The sequence below is a fragment of the Tiliqua scincoides genome, chromosome 1 (assembly GCF_035046505.1).
Source record: "Tiliqua scincoides isolate rTilSci1 chromosome 1, rTilSci1.hap2, whole genome shotgun sequence".
Classification (NCBI taxonomy): Eukaryota; Metazoa; Chordata; class Lepidosauria; order Squamata; family Scincidae; genus Tiliqua; species Tiliqua scincoides.
Genome location: NC_089821.1, coordinates 96,399,194 through 96,420,782, shown reverse-complemented (window position 1 = coordinate 96,420,782; position 21,589 = coordinate 96,399,194). Strand labels below are relative to the sequence as shown.

The 21,589-nt window shown below is 44.4% G+C and overlaps 1 protein-coding gene across 7 annotated transcripts in view; it reads right to left on the bottom strand.

The window, feature by feature from the left end:
- The window catches only part of GALNT13 (polypeptide N-acetylgalactosaminyltransferase 13), a 226,074-nt gene that overhangs the window by 133,518 nt on the left and 70,967 nt on the right, over positions 1 to 21,589 (bottom strand). For 4 of the 7 annotated variants that reach the window (XM_066633827.1, XM_066633871.1, XM_066633819.1 and 1 more), the window contains one exon: positions 20,146 to 20,314. In XM_066633827.1, coding sequence (XP_066489924.1) covers positions 20,146 to 20,314 — 169 coding nt within the window. The remainder of the gene's footprint in view (positions 1 to 20,145; positions 20,315 to 21,589) is intronic. The other 3 variants (XM_066633844.1, XM_066633854.1, XM_066633863.1) reach the window with 2 other exon arrangements.

Genomic DNA, 21,589 nt, shown 5'->3' with positions numbered 1-21,589 from the left:
TACCACACCAAGATATCATAGGTTAGGACACTCTCAGTGGTACAACAATAGTGAGACACAAGCAGCTGCTGTGACGAATTTAACCTCCCAAGCTTCCTCAGAAAATATAACCGCTTTTGTGCCTTTTTTAAATCAACATGCTGGTGTTAATAGTCCATGAGAGGTCCTCTGTGATGTAAATACCTAGGAATTTGAAACTAGCAACCCTCTCCACCTCCTCACCATTTATATATAATGATGTGTGTACATCCCTCTCTTTCCGGAAGTCAATTATAAATTCTTTAGTTTTTTTGATGTTAAGTGAGAGATTATTTTCTTTGCACCACAATAACAACTCCTGTACCTCCTTCCTATAAGCAGACTCATCAATCCCACTAACAAGCCTCACCACTGTAGTATCGTCTGCAAATTTTATAATTTCATTGGTCTTATGTGATGGGGTACAATCATGTGTATACAGGGAATAGAGGAAGGGGCTCAACATACAGCCTTGGGGAGCTCCTGTATTTAATATCAGAGTGGAAGAATAAGAGCCCATCCTAACTGACTGTGGCCTATTTGTCAAAAAGTCCTTTACCCACAGAAAAATGTCTTGCTGTATGCCCAAACTAGTCATTTTAAAAAACAGCCTGCTAGGTAGAATGGTGTTAAAAGCAGAACTATAATCCACAAATAACAGCCATACATATGCACCCCGTTGTTCCAAATGACGAAGTACTGTATGTAAAACAACAGAGATGGCATCATCAGTCGACCTATTACTCCTGTATGCAAACTGACAAGGATCCAAGGTGGGTGGAAGACCAGACTTAATATGTTTCAACACCAGCCTCTCAAAACACTTCATAATTACCAAAGTTAGAGCCACAGGTCGATAATCATTGAGAGAAGCAACTACTGTCTGCTTAGGAACTGGCACTATAATAGATATCTTCAAGCAAGTAGGGACAGAGCACTGTGACAGTGATAAATTGAAAATATTTGTAAAAACTTCCATCAGCTCTGCAGCGCAGTCTTTAAGGACCCATCCTGGAATTCCATCTGGGCCAGTTGCTTTCCGAATGTTAATATTCTGTAAAACCCGTCTCACATTATCAGGCTGCAGGACAAGTGACTGCAGTGTTTGCAGCTGGAATGTTGGTGGCTGCTATCTCCTCCTCAAACTGGCCAAAAAACTGATTAAGCTGCTCTGCCATGGAATCACTACTGCTGGGCAGGCTATTTTTATAATTCTGCCCAGTAAGTTGTCGTAGGCCCTGCCATACCCGGCAGGTAACCGAACTTTCAAAATGCTGCTCAATCCTCCGCCTGTACATAGTCCGCCTGCATCCCTGATGCTTTTTTTTTTTAAGTTTGCTCTGGCCTCACTGTACTGTAGTGTGTTTCCAGAACAGAAAGCAGCATTCCGGGTTCTTATCAAAAGGCACACATCTCTGGTGACCCAGGGCTTATTATTAGGAAACACCCGTATTTGTCTGGTGGTAGTGACAGTGTCCATGCAGCTTTTGATATAGAACAGTACAGTCGAGGTATAGATGTCAATATCGTCCTCCGCAAATAATGTCCAATCTGTATGCCTGAAGCAATCCCAAAGTTTCTCCAATGCATCTTCTGACCACTGTAGTATTTCTCTGACAACAGGCCTAATTCTGTTGACAAGAACAGTATTTGCAGCAGGAGGTATATAAACTGCAGTAATTATAACCACAGTAAACTCATGAGGCAGATAGAAGGGGCGGCATTTAACAGCCATATACTCCAGGTCAGGAGAACAATGCTTATCCATCATTGTGGCATATGTGCTCCAATTGTTATTTATGTAAACACAAAGCCTCCCCCTCCCTTCTTTGCTCTTTCCTGAGTCCGCAGTCCTATTCACTCGATGTACTGACCTGGCAACTCAATAGCCTCCTCTGGAATGGAAGGATCAAGCCACGTCTCTGTAAAAACCATGGCACAACAGTCCCTTATATTTTTCTGCATAGAGATAATAAGTTCCAGCTCCTCTATCTTGTTTGAGAGGGATCTAACATTTGGCACAAAGAGACTAGGCAGTGCCGGCTTGAACGGAGATCTGTTTAATCTCACCCGGATCCCAGCTCTGTGGCCTCGTTTCTGTTTTCTCTCTCTATGCCGTCTTCATTGCTTCTCAGCCGGTAAGATGATCCACTCAGGCCTCGGCAATCTGGCAATCTCGGCTGGAATGTTGTAACCCAAGACTCCAGTCTTGGGTAATCCATGTAACCCAGTCTCAGAATGCAATCTTTTCGGCTCAGACCGATAGCAAATAGCTCTTGTCAGCTGTGTATCTGGGCATGTATGGCACTCAGCAATAAATAACTAAACAATAAACTAATTAAAAAATACCAATCTCCAGAGTGCAAAGCCGCTGCATATGCATGCACTGCCATCTTGGAAAAAGATTAACATTAATATTAACATTCCCTTTCAGGAAACAGCTCCCCAAGTTGCCAGACAAACTAATCTCAACGCTTGGGAAAAGACATCCATAGAAATCTTGTGTTTGTCACACAAACCTTTCCATGCACCTAAAAGAGTTCTCAGGATCATGTCCCAAAACCTGTACATCCCAATGATGCTTCAAGGGAAATCATTTTTCCAGTTTTCTGGGTGGTTCCTAGTGCCTTGACAGTTGTTTGTAATAAGATGTTTTGTACTCAAGGTAGACACCCAAGTCTAAGAATATATGAGTATAGCACCTGATATGAAACGTGCATGTGCCTTAGTTTTCTCTCTTTGCAAGAAGGCCATTTTCAGTGCCGCTCTTAGGCTGAATGAGAAAGCTGTATCTGAAATGCCTAAAATGATGTGCATGTATTTTGAACCTGGATATTTGCATCCAACTGCAAAAAACCTCTCTTAAGAAGCAGCCTTAAGATAGGTAGACTCTTGAAAGGCAACCTAGTGAATACAATACACTAACCCTGAAACCAAGTCTTCCCACATTCTATCGGCCACTCTTTTTATTTTATTTTATTTGCATTTCCACTGATCTCAACCACTTCTCCCCACCATCCTATCAGATAAGTCTAAATAACTATTTGGTAATGCAAATTACAAAACTCCTTTTAAAAATTAGTATGTCAGTTCTTCCATTCAGCCATCCTTCCAGATGACCTTGCCATATGTTAACATTTCCTTTCTTGCTGCATTTCTAAATAACCTGCAGGTTTGGGGGGGGGGGGGAATCATCTGCTAACTAGAATACCTTGTGTTGGCATAGCTGATAATGCTTATAAGCAAATTAGTTAACTTATGTATTGCCTTATGTTCCACAGGATAATTGAAATGCAGAAGACCATCTAACAGGGAAAAATGCCATACATGCAATATAGCTGGACATCTGAAACTACTAATGACAGCTCTAGATAGGCTTGGGAATTTAACATTATTGTTTCCTTGAATTTGTGCTAGAAATAATCCCTTAGTTCAGTGGTTCTCATATATTTAGCACCAGGATCCACTTTTTAGAATGAGAAACTGCCAGGACCCACCGGAAGTGATGTCATGACCGGAAGTGACATCATCAAGCAGGAAAATTTTAACAATCCTAGGCTGCAATCCTACCCACACTTACCCAGAAGTAAGTCCCATTTACTATCATTGTTAAAAGAATATACATAGTAGCTTGTTAAAAGTACAGGTCTGTAACATTTCCCCAAACGCAATCACATCCCATGGTAGCACCAAGTCTAATATATTAAAAATAAAATATTGAAATGAATGGGGACCCACCTGAAATTAGTTCACGGCCCACTTATTGGGTTCCGACCCACAGTTTAAGAAACACTACCTTAGTTCAATGGTTCTCAAACTGGTGGGTCACGACCCACCAGTTCGTGTAAAGTTTTCCCCATCCCTTTAAGGGGCAAGGGACTGAGTTGCTAAGGGGGGTAAGGGGGTTGCTTTACTTACTGTAGGCTTCTGCAAGCAGCAGGAAGTGTGGGGAGCCCGATGCAGCCCTCCAAAGGGCTCCCCAAGGCTTGGAATGTAGAGAAACAAAGAGTACAAACCACCTCCTGGTTGTGACACAAAACCAGAAGTGGTTTGTGCGCGCCATTTCTGAATATTTCAAGCTTTGGGAATCCTGTGAAGGGTTGTGCAGGGCTCCTAGCACCTACCGCTGCTTGCAAAAGTCCACAGTAAGTAAAAGCACCTCCCCCAGTGATGTGATCCTGGGGGTCACATCACTGCCCTTGCCCCTCCCCCACAAAAACTTACTTAGGGAGTAACACTTCCTAAAAGATTGAGACCCACTGCCTTAGTTCTTTTGTCCTGCATACACACTATAACCAGCTTTTTATTTGTATTTATGCAAGACATTTGTTTACAAGTGTACAGGTGCTGGGTGCCTGCCAAGAAAGCATGACCCAGTCTTGTGGCATTTGAATTAGGCTGGTGGCATGAGCCTCAGGCCCCACAGGCCTCAAACAAGGTTACACTTTGGTCCACTGGAGCAACCACACACATCTGACTCTGTCTGCCTTGAGAGAACCCTTGCCTTACTTTAATTTATTTGGAAAATTCCTTGATTGCCTACACCTTGCTTGTATAGCATATTTAAACATATAAAGAGAAGCCATATCTTGAGACCTTCCTGACTAGGCCTAAACAAGTCATTGGGCACACAAAAGAAGGATCTACAATGCCAGCTTGCCTCACCAACTCCATTGCCAAATTGAATCAAGAGCTGTATATTAATTAAGGCCTGGGCCTCTACAATGAGTTTTATTGCTGCACTAGCAGCAGGGTGCAGAACAGCAGAAGAACTCATCTTGAGCTGGGGGACAACCAATCAAAGGCCATTAAGATACAGAAGAAAGTTACCTCGAGCTTACCACACAAAACTCTTATGCATTCCTACGAAAGTTCAGGACCCACAAAAAGCTGGGTCACAAACCCCTTATGGAGCATCATGCTTTACCGAGTAACTAACACCAAAATAGGCAGGTCCCTGTCGCTGGAAACCTACACTATAGTCCCATTCATGAAATTCAACAGGGCTATACATAACCCTCTTCTCACTCAACACCCCCCCCCCCCCCACAAGTCCCCTTACTACTTTTGCTCACTTGATTTAGCAAACACACAGAAATCCTATTGGGGGAGGAGAACCAAAAGGTAGAGAAAGAATCCAAGCTGTCAGTTACAGATACTTATATAACTATATATGGTATTAAAAATATGAAATCTGAAAACATAAAATGCCTGTAATCAACAAACTATGCTTACTTATGCCTGTTTTTGAAATGGGAGGGAATGGGAAACATTATCACTCAGACCCTCTTTGTGAGATGTGTAGAAGATATGTCTGTGGGAACTTGCTTCCCATGCAAGACAAACATTGCTTCCAGATAATGCCACAAATTTCCATTATCTCTTTTGCCCTTAACTGTACTTGAGGTTCTCTCCCTCCCTTTCTTCCTTTCAATCAAAGCCCAAAGTTCATTTTCTGAAAAGATGATAAAGAACAGATCCTAGTAGCGCTGTTGCATGAAAGTGCTCTCTTGGAACACAGGAAAAAATTGGTGGCTATGATCTGGGGCATGATGGAGCATGGTGGGGAAGACCAAACAGAGTGACTTAGGCACTAGTACAGCCTAGTACTCTCCATACTTGTGGCCCAATGCCCTTCCCCATAAAGGCAAAAGGCATCACAGGGAGGGTCGCTTTGGGGAGTTGCAGGCAAACTTTGGCAAGGAAAAGGGACTTTCCAGGACCCTTTTAGCCAGTCAGTTCTTAGGCTGGTGGCCTCAGCAGATTCACTTGCTTCATACCTGCTTGCCTGCTCCTGGCTCCCTCGTTCTCACTCACTCCATCCACCGGGACCTCCTCTAAGCTTCTTGGGTCGCAAATCAGCATGCAGAGGAGGCAACAGGAACTTAATACCCAATCCTAGGTGTGTCTGCTCAGAAGTAAGACCCATAACAGTCAATGGGGCTTACTCCCAGGTAAATCAGGATCGGGTTGCAGCCTTCGTCTTGCTCAGGAGCAGGAGCAAGCGACAGCAGGAGGTGCAAAGCAGCTGTGACCAGCCCCTTTGCTGGCTGCCTGCTCCTTTTTCTTCTGCTGTGAGTGAGGCTCAAAGCAGCCGCTTCCCTCACCTGTGCGGCTGCTGCCTGTCTGCTCTGGCCTTGCGGCACACTAGTGGTTGAAAACCACTGTCCTAGTAAATGGCCAGACCACATGTAATACAGTGAAGCATTTCTGAATGATGCCAATTTGAAGACACATCCTGGAACACTGATGGTCAGTTTTGTATACTTTTTAACATAGATAAATGCCAGACAGCAAAATTCATTTAATGTTTAGGATATTGTCCTGTGAAGTCCAAATATAGTGTTCTGAGTTCCTTCAGCAGTTTTAAATAGTTCTGATCTTTATTGTGTATTTGAAAAATAGTCACCAAGAACTGTGTGGAGAAAGATGTATAGCTTCATTTATCTATATTACTTACTGATTTGCTGACAGCCTAACAACCTCTATACTTATGGTTTCTTTTGAGCCCAAACGTGAAAATAGGGGTAATGGAAAATATTGCATAAGCAAACTTTATTTTGTTTCTGTATCGATTGGTTGCCCAACTGCTGTATTCACTATAAGTGCCAGGTTTTCCAAGCTGTGACTGTGCAGGCAAAAAGGAACTGCACTACATGAAGGAAGCAATTTCATGGCTGAATAGCCTTGCACCATTAAGTCAGAAAACCGAATTACACTCAGCTCACAAGGTGGACTCTCTGAAAGCAAGGATGCTGCCAATGAAAATCACTATCAACATCTTATGTGCACAAGGGGAATTTAAAAAAAAATCAGAGGAAACAAGATCACAACACAAGATCAACTGAGACGACCTTCTTGCCAAACTGGCAGAGGGTGTTTGGTGGTGACACATGAAAGGACCTTTTCAGCAGTGGCAACAAGGTAATGAAAATTCTTGCCCTTGGATATAAGGCTGGCCACTTCCACTGCTCTGATGGTGACAGAACACATTTCTCTTCCCTTTAGTCTTTGGGACCTAAGGTTATGATGATCTGCCTCTTAGTTATGTTGTCTGATTTTTTATTTCTGATGCCATATTCTGCTTACTGTTTGGGGTGGGTTTTTTTGGTTAATTATTGATTTTATTTTTCTGGTATTTTATTATGTGTTTTGAAATGTAGTAGTAGTAGTAGGCAACCTTCAGTCTTGAAAGACTCTGGTATCGCGCTCTGAAAGTGAAATGTAGTAGACCTTGTGAATCATCTCAGCAATCCTTACAATAACACTGTAAAGGAGGTCAGCATCACTATTCTCAAACTACAGAAGCAGGGGAGGTTAGGAGGCCAAGAGATAATGTCATTACAGTTGCTGGGTGACCACTGTTAAAATTTCCTTAATTGACTAATTTACCTGCAGCAATGGTGTCTGAAACAAGTGCTCTTCAAACGCACAAAAAAGGAAAAAAGGGTAAGAATGAATTTGGAGACAAAGTTTTTTAGTTTTTAGTTGGTTAAAACTGACACATCTATGGCATGAGTATTGTATTGTTTTTCTGGAATCTGAAACAGGATCAGAGATTGTGCTGCCTGTTTTTAGGAGTCCACCTGCTTCCAATAAGCTCTGCTATATAAACAAACAATCTTACAAAGCTACCAAGAGTATCCACTTCTTTCCTCCTACACACAGAACTCTGCAGTGCTAACTTTGAACTTCATGCCACTCAGGAAGTAGGAAGCGCACAACACTGGAGTCAGCCTGAGGTATTCAATCTGTGCATCCATCCTCCCTAGTGAGGCTTGGCTAGCCTCCAGGGGCATCGCCAGGCATTTAGGGGAGAGAGGTGGTTGCAGCTGCTCAGCTCAGCTGCAGGTGCTGCCTCCTGACTTGCTGCTTTTCCTAGGCTAAGGTGGGTGGAGCAATGTGAAACATGGTGGGGGGAGGTGGGAGAGAAGGCTGGCTGGGCAGGCAGAGGTGCCACATCTCATCATGGAGCTCTCTCCATGTGCAACCTCGCCCCAAGGACTACATTTCCCAGTGTGCCCCTCGCCCTGGGCATCCTGGGATTGGTCAAGGCTGGAGAAGAGAAGAGTGCGGAGGTGCTGCATCTCTTCAGCACAGGGGCGCTCCTGGCAGGCTTCAAACTGGGAGGGAAGAGTAAGTACAGGCAGTGCAGCACTTTCCTCTGCTCCTAGTGGGGGGGGGGGTGTCCAAATGCCCCAGCCTGCATCCCTCCGTCTTGCCTGGGGGAACAGGGGTGGTATCTGGGTGTATGTGTGTGAGCAGCCCCCATCTACTTTGGGGTGAGTTGTAATCTTGCTGTCTGTGGCTGCAATCCTTTCCATACTTTCCTGGGAGTAAGCCCCACTGACTCAAATGGGGCTTACTTCTGAGTAGACCTACATAAGCTTGGGGTCCGTGTCAGCTTAACCCAGGATCTTCACCTTTCTCTTTCCCCCTCCCTTCAAAAAAGAAAAAAAGCCACTCTTGATGGCTTTGTCTCCAAAAATTGATTAAAAATAAAAATCCCCATTACTTTTTAACCATTCCCATTTTTCCTCCTGCCTCCTTTTGGGGGAGGGGGTACTCTGTTGGCTGCTATTGTAAGACAAAAGGCACAATCCTAGCTAGGTCTACTCAGAAGTACATCCTACTGTGTTCAATGGGACTTACTCCCAGGAAAGTGGGGTTAGGATTCCAGCCAAACAGTCTCTAGGTCTCAGTTTGCATCAGCAATTAGTAGATGCACACAAAACAAAGTCTTCCCCTCCCCCAGCAAATTCATCACTTCTTCCCCCCTCCCTTTCCAAAACCCTCCAGGTGTGCTGCTAACAAACTCAAAGTACAATCCTAACCAGGTCTACTCAGAAGTAAGTCCTATTTTGTTCAATGGGGCTTACTCTTAGGTAAGTGTGGTTAGGATTGCAGCCTCAGAGTGCTGGCAGCCTTGTTTCTCGTGTATAACACCTTCATCTCCATTTTGGGGGTAACTGAGGTGAAGTGTTGTAATGGGGAGCCGTGGCCAATGGCTACAAGGATCAGGGGAGGCGCGAGCCGGAAAAGTTCAAGAACCACTGGAGTCAGCAATAGAATGCCATTTCCTAGGAAGGGCAAAATAATACTTCTCCAAAGGCCATCCGAGGAGTTCATGGCCATGGTGAGATCTGAACAAGGGACTTACTGGTTCTCTGCTCACGATCTTCACCATTATATTACAGGAGCTCTCATCAGAACTTTATGGGTTTAATCCCATACCAATATAGACTTGTGCCTGTCATTGCATGGCACACTTTGTAAAGTTACATTTACTGTGCCAAAGTCTATAAAGGTATGAACGTAACTGCTAAATTCTTTCGCATAGAAGAATATAAGACACATTTTAAAAGGTGTGGATAACACACACCATATGGACTTCCCTCTGTCCATTGGAGGCAGGGTGACCAAAAACATTGGAGGACAGAGTGCCTATAACCATTGTACTGAAGCAGGAACTTTGGCAGGTGCAGCTTGACACTGAAGGGTTTAAAAAGCTGCACCTGCCAAAATTCCCTCCTCTATACAATGGTTAAAGGTATATACATTCTGACCTCCATTGTATCTGGTCACCCTGATTTGAGGGGATTAAAGAAAACATGTTTAGCCTTTGAGATTTGGGGGGGCAGTTTCAGAAGTTGAAAGAGAGAAAGGGAGCTGCCATTATACATTTAGTCTTCTTCCTGGTAACATCTGAGATAAACAATCACAATTGATGATACTGTGAGTTTCTTCACCCTAGTCACAAACGAAACAGCAAACATAAAAACGTGTTAAGAGAAGAAAACTAAGTAGCAGGCAAAAGAGCTCAAAATGCATGCTTTACCTGCCATATCATCACAATTTCTCTGTGACTGAATCACATTTGACAGTCACAGTTCCAGCGTAAGGATACTGTTAAATATATGTGCCCATAATGTAGCAAGAGTCTGGGGTCATTCAAATTCCAGATTAACAGCCCAATTCTAATGAGGACCTGTGCCAGTAGAACACGCATTCCACCTACATGTGCTGCCACAAAAGCACCATAAAGCACTTTGCAAAACCCACTTTGCAGGTAGGGTGGCGGGAAGGCTGGAGCAGATAAGTTCAGTACAAGGGCAGGGGGAGCGCTGGACAGAGTGGGTAGATTTGGCCTGCAAGACGGGTGGGATCAGCAATGCTGGTGTGCATCGTATCCAAACCCCTTTCCAGGCCAGATCCACCTGCACGGTTCCATGAGGACTTGAACAGCAATATTTCTGGTCCAGGTCCAAGTTTATCCATTGCACCTACTGCGGCTTACTCCAGAGCAAGGGGACAAATGTCCCCTTACCCTGAGGCAACCTCCAGCAGCCAAAAACCCTGCACAGGATGCAACATAGCCTGTGCCAGTACCACTGTGTGTGGATTTACATTGTACTGGGCTGTAAATCAAAGCGATACATACTAAAAAACAAACTGAAATATGCAAATAACTGCAGGCCTCCAATTCATGACATTGGCCTTCAATTCTGAACAAAACTGGCCAATCCAATTTAAAAAGGGCGACAAAGTAACTAAACATTAGATATTTATCAAGGCTTGCAGAAAAATGACCAGAAAAATTTCAGAAGTGTGATGTCTTTCAGGTATTAACACATTGGTATGTGTTGGTATTACACATTGGTATTGGTTCCACGTGGTATAAGACTAAACTTAAGACAACAGTTTAAAAAAAACAGAGTAACATATGGAGCACCATATCACTGTCTAAAATCCAGGTGCTTACTTGTTCTCCAGAGAGAGCCTGTCCTCTACTGTCAAACAGTTCTTAGAAAAAGTTTGATCTCCCCAGTTGGTCAAGTCAGGCCCTTAATAAACTCCAGTGTTTCTGATGTACACACTGAGAAATGCACTCAGAAAATTACTTCATTTGTCACCAGGCTGTGCTGCTAATTCTTTTTCATCTGCTAAAAGGGAATGCTTGCAGCATGAAAGTAGGTATTTAGTAACCAGTGGGTGGAGACCAAACGAACAGAAGCTCTTTCTAGAGTGAATTTCAGGGCTGCAAATACACTTTGTTTATCATTTGTGGAATTAACTGAGGCAGTTGGCAGCAAAAATATCAGAAAATACAAGATAAACATACAAAACCATTTTTATTGATCATGATGATCTTTGATACAAATATTGGTTACCAGCAAGAAGTAGGGCTGTAAGTAAAAAAAGAAAAAAAACCAACTTTTACTCAGAGTGGCAGTTTTACCCTTACAGCTGTGCTCCCCATCTGCCTTATGTGGGAGGAGAGGGATTCTCCCCCCCCCACTTGTTGAGATATCTAAGACACATCATGCTCATGCTGGCTCCACAACCTCATGTTGTACAGCTAATCAGGGCAGATGCAACTGCATTTAAAAAAGCCCTGCCTCTCCTCAGCATCTACTCTCATCACAATGGCAATCTACCCACCAACCCAGATTTCACCAAGGCAGGGTTAGCTGATCAAGTAGGATATTGTTCTAAATTCCTGCAGGTCAAGATCCTTATCTGTCTGCTCAGTTCTGTCATACTGTATCAGTTCAATACATAGGAAATTTTGCCCCCTCCAGATAAATAGGTCACAACTAGCAGGTTCAGTGCTGGTTGAAGGGGAAGAAGAGACAGGCAGTTGAAACAATGGTGAGCAACTGGAGACATTTGAGTAGTGAAGGATCACTTACCCTAACTAACCTAAACCAGCTTTAAATTTCAAAGTGGATCTGGGGCAGGCAGCCAACTTTCAGGCCCTGACACCATACCTGGCCAAACAATTACAAGTTCAGGGTTGATAACTCTGACATGTGATCTGACAAGGCCTTATCAGCACACCTTTTAAGGTTTGTGAGCAGTGATTGGCAAAAACCAGATTTATTACTAATCCAATGCTTTGATGGGATGGATTGCTTGCATAAGGTAAGCAGCAGGAACTGCAGTTTCTTAACTCTTGCTTTACAGTACGTATACAAGCACTGAGGGAGAAGAACCTTAGAATGAACTAGTTCTTGAACTGGAGATCGGACTTTCAATATGACAACATTGTGGCCCATAGTTCAACCCATTTGCTGGGTCTTACAGTATATCTATTTCACAGTGTGGAAGCAATAACCCCATGAGACAGCTTAGTCTGAGAAACAGCACTTTGCCCAGAGATAGCCAGTGAGCTTAGTTAAGATTTCAACCTGAGTTTTCCATGTCCAGTTCCAACAAGCTAGTCACTAGATCACACAAATACAGGGGCCCCCATATCCATAGATCTCATATCCACAGATTCATGGATTCAAGCACAACAGCTTCTCCAAGCCTCCCCAATGCCTTATTTACAAGGCATTAAAAAGTCACTTCTTGCTTCACTATGAAACTGGTCTCTATGAAACCAGAAGTCATGTGTTTTTAGCTTCTGAGGTCAGTCTGAGCTTGGCAGAATGGAACCCCCATGGATAAGGGAGGCACGCCTGTAGCTGGAAATACCAAGCCCTTTCTATATTTATTCTTACACAGCAAGACTGATCACTCACATTTACAAAGGCTGGTTATTACATATGTTATTAGGAGCCAATCCTACCCAACTTTCCAGCACTGATGCAGTTGCAATGCAGCCCTGTGTTAGGGGAACAAATGTGCTCTTACCTTGAAGAAATCTCAGTTGCTCAGTTGAAGAAAACTGCAGGATGCAGTGCACAATCTGTTGACAGAGCTGCATCAGCACTGGAGAGTTGGATAGAATTGGGCCTTTAAAAGCATTCACAGCAGACACTCACCTATAAGTCGATCTCACAGATAAGACGAGGCAGGTTTTGAGCCCAAAATCATGGAATTTACTATGACCCTCGGATAAGATGGAGGTTTAACTTAGGGAGGTGTCTGACTATAATTTTGTCTGATTTTACCAGAGGCCAGATCCTGAAAAATAACCTCCCAGTAATTGTTACCTAAGAACTGTACAGTCACTAATTTATTAAAAACACAGTATACATACATAGTATGTATACATCTATACATACATGGATACATATAGTATGTATACATACATACACTATTTTTAATATCGTTTTTGCTATACTATGTATACATAGTATAGCAAAAAATAGTATTAAAAATAGTCTCTAATTTATTAAAAACTATGATCTGTCTCATAGATCATAAGATACATTTTTATTCACTAATTTTTTTAATTGTTCTCTCAACAACCATTTGTAAACACTATCAGAGTAAGGCCACAATCCTATCCACACTTTCCTGGGAGAAAGCCTCATTGACTTTAATGGGACTTACTTCTGAGTAGACAAGTCTAGGATTGGCTCTAAGTACACTGGAAATAGCATACCAGTAGAACCATTAATGAAATCCTCCTTTAAAGTGCCTAGTGCCTTAAGCCAAAAGCTCTACGCCCAAAAGATCACTCTCCCCCACCCTGTCCAACTTCATCTGTGGGGAGATGGGAAGGGGGTTAGCAAGTTGGGCTTTCCAATGGAGTGCTTGAAGTTTAAATACAGTAGGAAGGGGGAACAAGAAGGAAAGAGGAGATTGACTCAGCTGTTTCAAATGACTGCTTGTCCCTCGCTCAGATGCCCCCTCCCACACACAGCTCACTGTCTCCTGCTCTGTCTTGGGTGCCGCTCCAGAGATGCCTCCGTGGGCGCTGGTGCTGAGCGAGGGAGGCTGCTGATGGCTGCGGTGGCAATTTCCCTACCCTGCGCTTGGAGCTTCTGCAGCTGGGCAACAGCCTGAAGGAGCACACCTGCAGGCAGCTGCAACCGCTCAGCAGCACCCCAGCCTGCACAGCTTCTTCTCAGCAGAAGATCACTTGCTCCCTCCCTCCCACAATAGTGATTGGCTGGCTCACTTGCCTCCCCCCCCCCACTGCTTGCCTGACCCAGAGATAAGGCGGGGCAATGATTCAGGCTGCTTTTCTGGAAAGAAATTTTTTGCCTTATAGGTGAGTATCTATGGTAAGTTGCAACTGTAAGGTTCTTGGCACAGGAAGCCTAAAATAAACCCATCAAGAACAGCTTTCCCAAGAACAACTTTTCCACTACCAGTAGCTTAGTTCACTTGTTTAGATTGGTTCACCATCTAGCCTATTAGAACTGAGTGGGTGGCTAGAAACCTTCTAGTATGATTGTGGAAATAGTGACCTCCTGTCAAATCAAATTGCCAGGTGCAATTCCACACCAGTTCCACCTTGCCAAGTGCCACCTTCATTTTTACACTGTGGCATCTGGAGAAAGGAACTTTATCCATGGATAGGAGAAGGAAGTATGAAAGGGGGAGAGGGAAAAGACACAAACAGTAACTAGGTTTCCACCTGTGTGTTACTTTCTGCTATAACCAATAAGCAACAGGTAACAATTGTATGGTTCACAAGTAACCACTTACACAATTTCCCACACCTACTCCTGTGATTTATTCCCCATGTTACTAAGTCAGGCTATAAGAAGGGTAGCAGCAAGAGGCACCAGCCTTTTCAGTGAGTAATTAAGGAACTGTTCCAACACAGGGCTACTGTCACCACATGATGTGGCTCAAGATTTTTCTGCTAGTCCATCTAATTGCTCACTGGGCGAGAGGACTATGCAAGTGGACCTTGAAACTGACATAGCAACATCTGACATGAACAGTGTGCAATTTTTCCCCCTGAAAGTCTGATTTGCTAGTGTTACATTTTAGAATGCGTGCCAACGCATCACATTATATAAAGTGATAGATAAGGTCATTTAAAAATGTTCTCTTCCTCTGTGTGCAGACTGTTCATACTACAATTCTCCATATGCAATAGTTGAAAAAGGAGGTTTCTTAATACAAACTGGAATTACTGGTAATTAGCAGGATTATCTTTCTCTGAAGATACTGGACTCCTATAGCAGCAGTTTTCAAACTCTCATGGAGAGTTTGCACCACTGTAAGTTCTTATCTGGAGGAGGTGGCAAGGAGGCAGCGACGCGATCCCCAGGATCACATCACGCAGGGACTGGGATGAACTTACCAGTTCCTACAACACCTGGGTGAGCATCTGCAGGGAACCCCAGCCTTCCAAAAGTGAAAGTGGAGCTATTGCGCTCCACGTCTGCAAAACCAGAAGTGGAGCACAATCACTCCACTTTCACTTTGGACAAGCTGGGGTGCCCTGCAGATGCTCGCACGGGGCTCCCTTCATCCCAGGACGGCTGCTGCAGGGGCTGGTGAGTGCATCCCAGTCCCTGCAGCCCCGTTAGTAGCACAATCCTGGGGATTGCATTGCTGCCTCCTCCCTGCCCCCGCCCCTTAAGGGGGCAGAGGCCAGGGCCTTCAGGCCTATATTGTCCTAAAATAATTCTTAATGGCAAGAGCACATAGAATTTGCTATGTACTACTGGAGTGATCCATTAGGTGTGGAAATAGACAGAACAAAATTGGAAAGAATTGACAGGAGTGTTAAAGCAGCAGTGGGGATGAGATAGCTTGATTGACAGCACAATCCTTTGTGGGTCTACTCAGAAGTAAAACCCATTAACTGCAATGAGACTTAAGAACATAAGAAGCGCCTTGCTGAATCAGACCACAGACCCATCTAGTCCAGCTTCCTGTGTCTCACAATGGCCCACCAAATGGCTCAGGGATCACACAAGACAACAAGAGACCTGCATCCTGGTACCCTCCCTTGCATCTAGCCTTCTGAGGTAGCCTACTTCTAAAACCAGGAGGTTGCACATTCCCATCATGGCTTATAACCTGTGATGGACTTTTCCTCTAGAAAGCTGTCCAAACCCCTATTAAAGGCATCTAGGCCAGATGCCATCACCACATCCTGTGGCAAGGGGTTCCACAGACCAATCACATGCTACAAAAAGAAATATTTTCTTTTGTCTGTTCTAACTCTCTTGACACTCAATTTTAGTGGATGTCCCCTGATTCTGTTGTGAGAGGGAAAAGAACATCCCTCTATCTACTTCGTTCATCCTCTGCATAATTACTCCCAAGTAAGTGTGTAAAGGACTGTCGCCTGAAGGCATTTCAGGTTTCTCTACACACACTGCACCAGGATATTACAACCATAAAAACATGAGTTTAGAAAAAGTTTTAGAACACTGTTAATCCACTGCAGTTTGTACATATTCCCACTCACTCTTGTAATTTACATATGGATTATACACACTCCTATGACTTCAATTAACTCTTCCAGTCAGCCACTGAAATCAAAGCAAGGGAACGAAAACAGTTCCCTCTTACCTAAACCCAGTAAGTAAGGGAACCCAGTTCCCTCTTACCTAAACCCAGTAAGAGATACACAGCAACAATTATCTCTCACTATCATTTCCCCATTTCAAAATCAGCATACTCCCACTGTGCTCTGAAACCTATTTTAATGGCTCAAGCCTATTCAGATTCCACATCACATTAACACTGGTGCAATGACCACCATATCCTAAACCTGCCCAGCAAGTTGAAGGGGAAGGAACGCCATCAGAAGGTTAGGCACTGCTACGCTGGAGCAGACCCTCACAACATTGTTGCCAGCATCCATGGGAATCCCAACCCAGCCCATTATCCATGGAGTGGTAAACTGATGTCAGTGTAACAACAGCGTGACTTCAGTCCAACATCCAAGGAAGCTATCATCACATTCACTCAGTTCCAAAACCAGTGGCCATCAGGATGAACTAAAAAGGGGCTGGGTCAGGAGCCGGGTCAAGGAGCAGCCATCACTGGGGTGGATACCCCTTCACCAGCCCCTAGGAATGAGCATCACAGTAACAGTGTCACCCTCCACCAACCATAGGAAGATGTCCCAAGAACATGACATATCCACATACACTTGCATAACACAAGGATGCCAGAGCACCTACAGGGTCTAACGTGGGACAAGCAGTAAAGGGGCCAAAGCAGAAAACAGATAGGAATACCAGTATAAAGGAGTCAAGCCCCTTTGTTGCAGTCACACAAATGTGTATGTCCAAGAAATATGATTCTGATTATAGCAGAGCAAGAGCAGAATGATAGGTCCATTGGAAGAAGACAGCCAGGTAAAACAGACACGCATCTCTCCATGGTAAAGGTTAGAGTCCCTATGGGGGAGTTCACCAGCCAGACAGAGCCTTTTTGCCATGGAGGACTGGGACAAGCCAAAAGGGAAGCCTAAACAGCACTCAGAAAATGCAGAATACTGGGTCCTCGATGCATAAAAGGTGCAGCTCATGAGCCAGGCAAGGTAGGTTTGAGCCTAGCCAAAGGGCTGGCCTCACCCTGGAAGGCACTCACCTCTTGCAGGACTGACCAGAAACAGCCAAGGCAGAGACAAAAGATGATGGTGGGTAGCTGCAGAATACATACTGGCCACTCCACAAAGCTGCACTCTAGCTACTCAGCCACAGCAGGAGGCAGGTAAAGATCATCAAATGGAGCATTTGATATTTTGCATCAGAGCAAGCAGGCACACCTGGTTGGGATGCTATAGCACAGGGCCTTATCAGAGGGAGCATGGCATGGGCCAATCTTTGGGCTATCAGGTGAAAAAGGCATCTAACCATGCTCACATACACATCATGTCCTTTGCTTTACTAGCAGGCGCCACTGGCAGGTGCCTGTGTAGCTATCAGTATGATGCCCTCCCTGTCCCCCTGCAACAGTCAGCCTCATTGACCCTGGCAGCAGAAAACAGGGGTGTCATAACCAAAGGGGATCATCCCCCCATTGGAACCCAAAGTGTCACAGAATGAGGATGCTGTGTAAACTCTGAATGCAGAGAGTCTCCTCTCCCACCCTGCAGAGTTCCACCCTGAGACCAGCTAAGGTAAGAAACAACTAAGGTGGGGGAAAAGGAATGCTTATCTGCTAACAAAGTAGGTTGATCACCTGGGCTTGTTTGCACTGAAGGGGCTATCACTGTGCATTGGATAGACATGGACATATGCTGGTATACAAATGCCTTGCTCAGCTTCAGCTGATTCACTAGCTGCGACCATACCTGGATGGCTCAGACCTGGTCATCGTGACCCATGCCCTAGTGACATCCAGATTAGATTACTGCAATGCACTCTATGTGGGGCTGCCTCTGAAGACAGTTCTGAAACTGCAACTAGTGCAGAATGTGGCTGCCTGTATGGTTGCTGGGGCTCGCCAGTTTGACTCAGTCAGGTCACTGCTTTAGTGTCTACACTGGCTCCTAGTTTGTTTCAAGGTTCAATTCAAAGTGCTAGTTTTGATTTTTAAAGCTCTTTACAGTGTGGTCCAGGGTATCTGAGGGACCACCTCCTTCCATATAAACCTACCTATCCTCTCAGGTCATCAGACAGGGCCCTTCTAACTGGTGTTGCCTCCGGTATAGATGAGGGGATGACAGCAAGAAATACTTTCTTGGCTTTCTTGGTGGTGGCACCCCATTTGTGGAATTTCCTCCCCCTGGAATTGAGAACAACTCCCTCTCTGGAGTCCTTTCGGAGGGGTCTTAAGACACTTTTATTTGAGGAAGCTTTTAAATATTGACCCGGGGGGGGGGGCTGGCGCGCTTTACGAAACATATTTTTAACTGTGAACCAATTGTGTCATATTGTTTTTATGGTTTTAAATGTTTTCATATTAATGTTTTAGCATTGTTTTTATAGTACTGAAATATTATTTTGTAACCCGCCTTGAGGGCCCTTAAGTGGAGTGGAAAAGTGTCTATGAATTCCTTGCATGCATGCATACATGCATACATGCATGATAGGATTGGGCTGGCTGTTACCAGACCTCTACTGTTCCCTCAGCTCTGCAGATCCCTCAATGCTCCTGTGAGACTTTGCCAGTCTTTTCCCATTCAAAAAAAAGCATCCAGTACCTCCCTAGCCATTACATGTGCATGTGTTATCTACTTTCTTTAGCAGCTTTATGTTTGTAACTAATGCACTGTTGATATTGTTTTTCATTACAATTTTATACTGTAAGTCACCTTGCATGCCCCACTGCAGGGGAAAAGGCAGGGTAAAAAAAATTGCTGAAATAAATAATGCCAGGCTCCACCCAAAGATAGATAGTTTTTTTGTTTGTTTTTCGTCTGGCAGCCTAGCTCTTGAATCTGTCATGCCTCCTCCAGCACAATTCAGCCATGTGGCTGCTGCAGTTGTCCTTCAATAGCTATGAATTAGACTTGGGTCCATAACCTATCTCTGTTCCCTACACCTAATCCCAGCCAAGCCATTGCTACCTCAATCCACCCTAGGGAAAGGAGACAGTTGCTGGTTTCACACAATACAATATGTGTACGTTGAAATACCTTCTGTATAGGAATTTTGTGACTATGAGGTGGCCTCTAGCCTAGGCAAGGAAGAAACCACACATTTTCAAACAAAGCACAGAGTCATCACTTGAAGTCCTTTTCCCCAATCCAGAGGCATCCATGGTAACTGACAATGGAAGAGAGGATGATGCACTAAATGCAAAATTTCCCACACCTTTATCTAGATAGGAACCCATTTAACAGAGAATTTTATGCATAAGCCCCAATTCCTTTGCAAACAGTAATAGGAAGAAATAACATGACAAAAATTTCAGGTATGTAAAAGAACTCCTTGTCTATGTTTTCCAGATATCAGAGGATTGGTTACAACTATTGAGAATCTGCCCCTGGGGGCTGGGGATAAGAATAGGCCCTCAGTTTGGCTGTACTTGTCGTAAGAGGCGACTAAACAGCCACCGGGTAGATGGGGCTCGTCAGCCTGGGAAGGCAGCTCATCTGAGAGAAGGAAAACTCTGATCCCAAACCTCCACTGCCTTGTGGCTACATCCAGTTAAGGAAAAGGCTTCAGGAGTCAACCTCGAGGCAAAATCAGGAGCTGGAGTCCCTGAGGCAGTTCATGGCTGAACACAGTCATGTTCTGGCAACTCCTGCGACGCCGCTGGAACCAATCGTATTGGCTTCTGCCTTTCCATTGGACCATTTCAGTGACGTGGAGAGGGGGGATTTGCTGCATGGGATTTGCCTATCCTCCATACCTACTTACCCAGGCTTCGCGTACTGGAGAGGACACTGTTCCAGAGCCACCATTCAGAGCGCGATACCATAGTCTTCCGAGACTAAAGGATGCCAACAATTGAGAATCTCAATGCAACACCTGGCAACTTCCCCAAAAGACAACAGCAAGACCAAGCATGTAAACTCACCCCTCAAGTCTTACATCAGGTAAACTTCTGTTGAATGCAATCAAGTCACTGGCCATAAGGTTAAACTGGTTGATTTTAAACAGCTCCTTCATTTTCTCCTGATCATCCTTGGGGATGAGAACTGCCTTTCCCATCTCTCCTGGTCCTTCTTGGCTTCTTGACATTACAGCTGTAGCAGAAGATAGTAAGAAACCACAGTATGTTTAGTCACTCCATGCCACACTCACTATACACAACTATTACTATCTATCACTTTTGGAAGGTCTTCACCCTAGACATCATTCAGTAGTTTGCACATGACTGACATATGCATTTGAAGGTTGCAATTAAAAACATAAAATAAACATAAAATGAAAGCAGAGTCAGATCAGTATCACTTATTTAAAAGGTAGCAGTCAGAATCACAGGATCCAATCCTATCCAATTTTTCATGCTGATGCAGCTGTGCCAGTAGGGTGTGCACTGCATCCTGTCAGGGTAGGGGAAATCAAGACGGCCTCCTCAAAGTAAGAGAGCATTTATTCTCTTACCTTGGGGCTGAATAGGAGTTGGAAAGTTGGATAGGATTGGACCCACAATTCCTGTTTCCAGAATTCTATAACAATGTCATGCATTAGTAAATTATTCAGAATTAAATTAAGTAGTTATGCCACTTTGTCCTCCCAAGGTCATGAAGATGTTCACTAGGCTGAGAGATAGTGCGTGTCTGACCCCAAGACATCCTGTGAGCAGGGCATGGATTGGAATCCAATTTTACCCAGTCGAAACCCAATACTCCAGTTGCTAGACCACACTGGTTCTCCAATTCTCCAATACAGAATCTGTAATGAAGTGATGTTACATCCATCCTTAACAATGTGTGAATTGTATGCAGTCTTGAGTCTCATTCAGAAATACACCAAACAATCACTCCTGCAGGAACTCCCCAGTTACCTTTGGATCAGAATCACTAGAACTTCTGGTTAGTTTTGTGCTTAGTGGCCCAATCGAATCTAAGCTGTGCACCTGTGGAACGAGTGTTACACTGGCACAGGCTGCTATAAAGCAGTCATAAATCGCTTTGCAACAGCCTGCTAGCAGAAAGGTTGGACTCTTCCTGAATACACCGGTGGATTGACAGAGTCCCACTGGTGGCCTGTGCAGGGGGTGGGATGGAGCAGGTCAAGGCAGGGCAGGGGTAGAACAAGACAGTGGTGGGTGGAACAGGGCAGACTGGCCGGGAAGGGGGTAGGATCAGTGGTGGCAGCACACACTGAATCTCAAACCCCTTCCTGGGCTTGATCTGCCTGCATGGGGCAATGTGGAATTGCTCCAGCAATACTGTTGGTGCAGGTCCTAGTTGACCGATAGCGGCTGCTGGGGTACCCCGGGGCACCTCAGGGAAAGCTCCAACAACCAAAACTCCCATGCAAGATGCAGTGGAAGCCATGCTGGCACTGCTGCA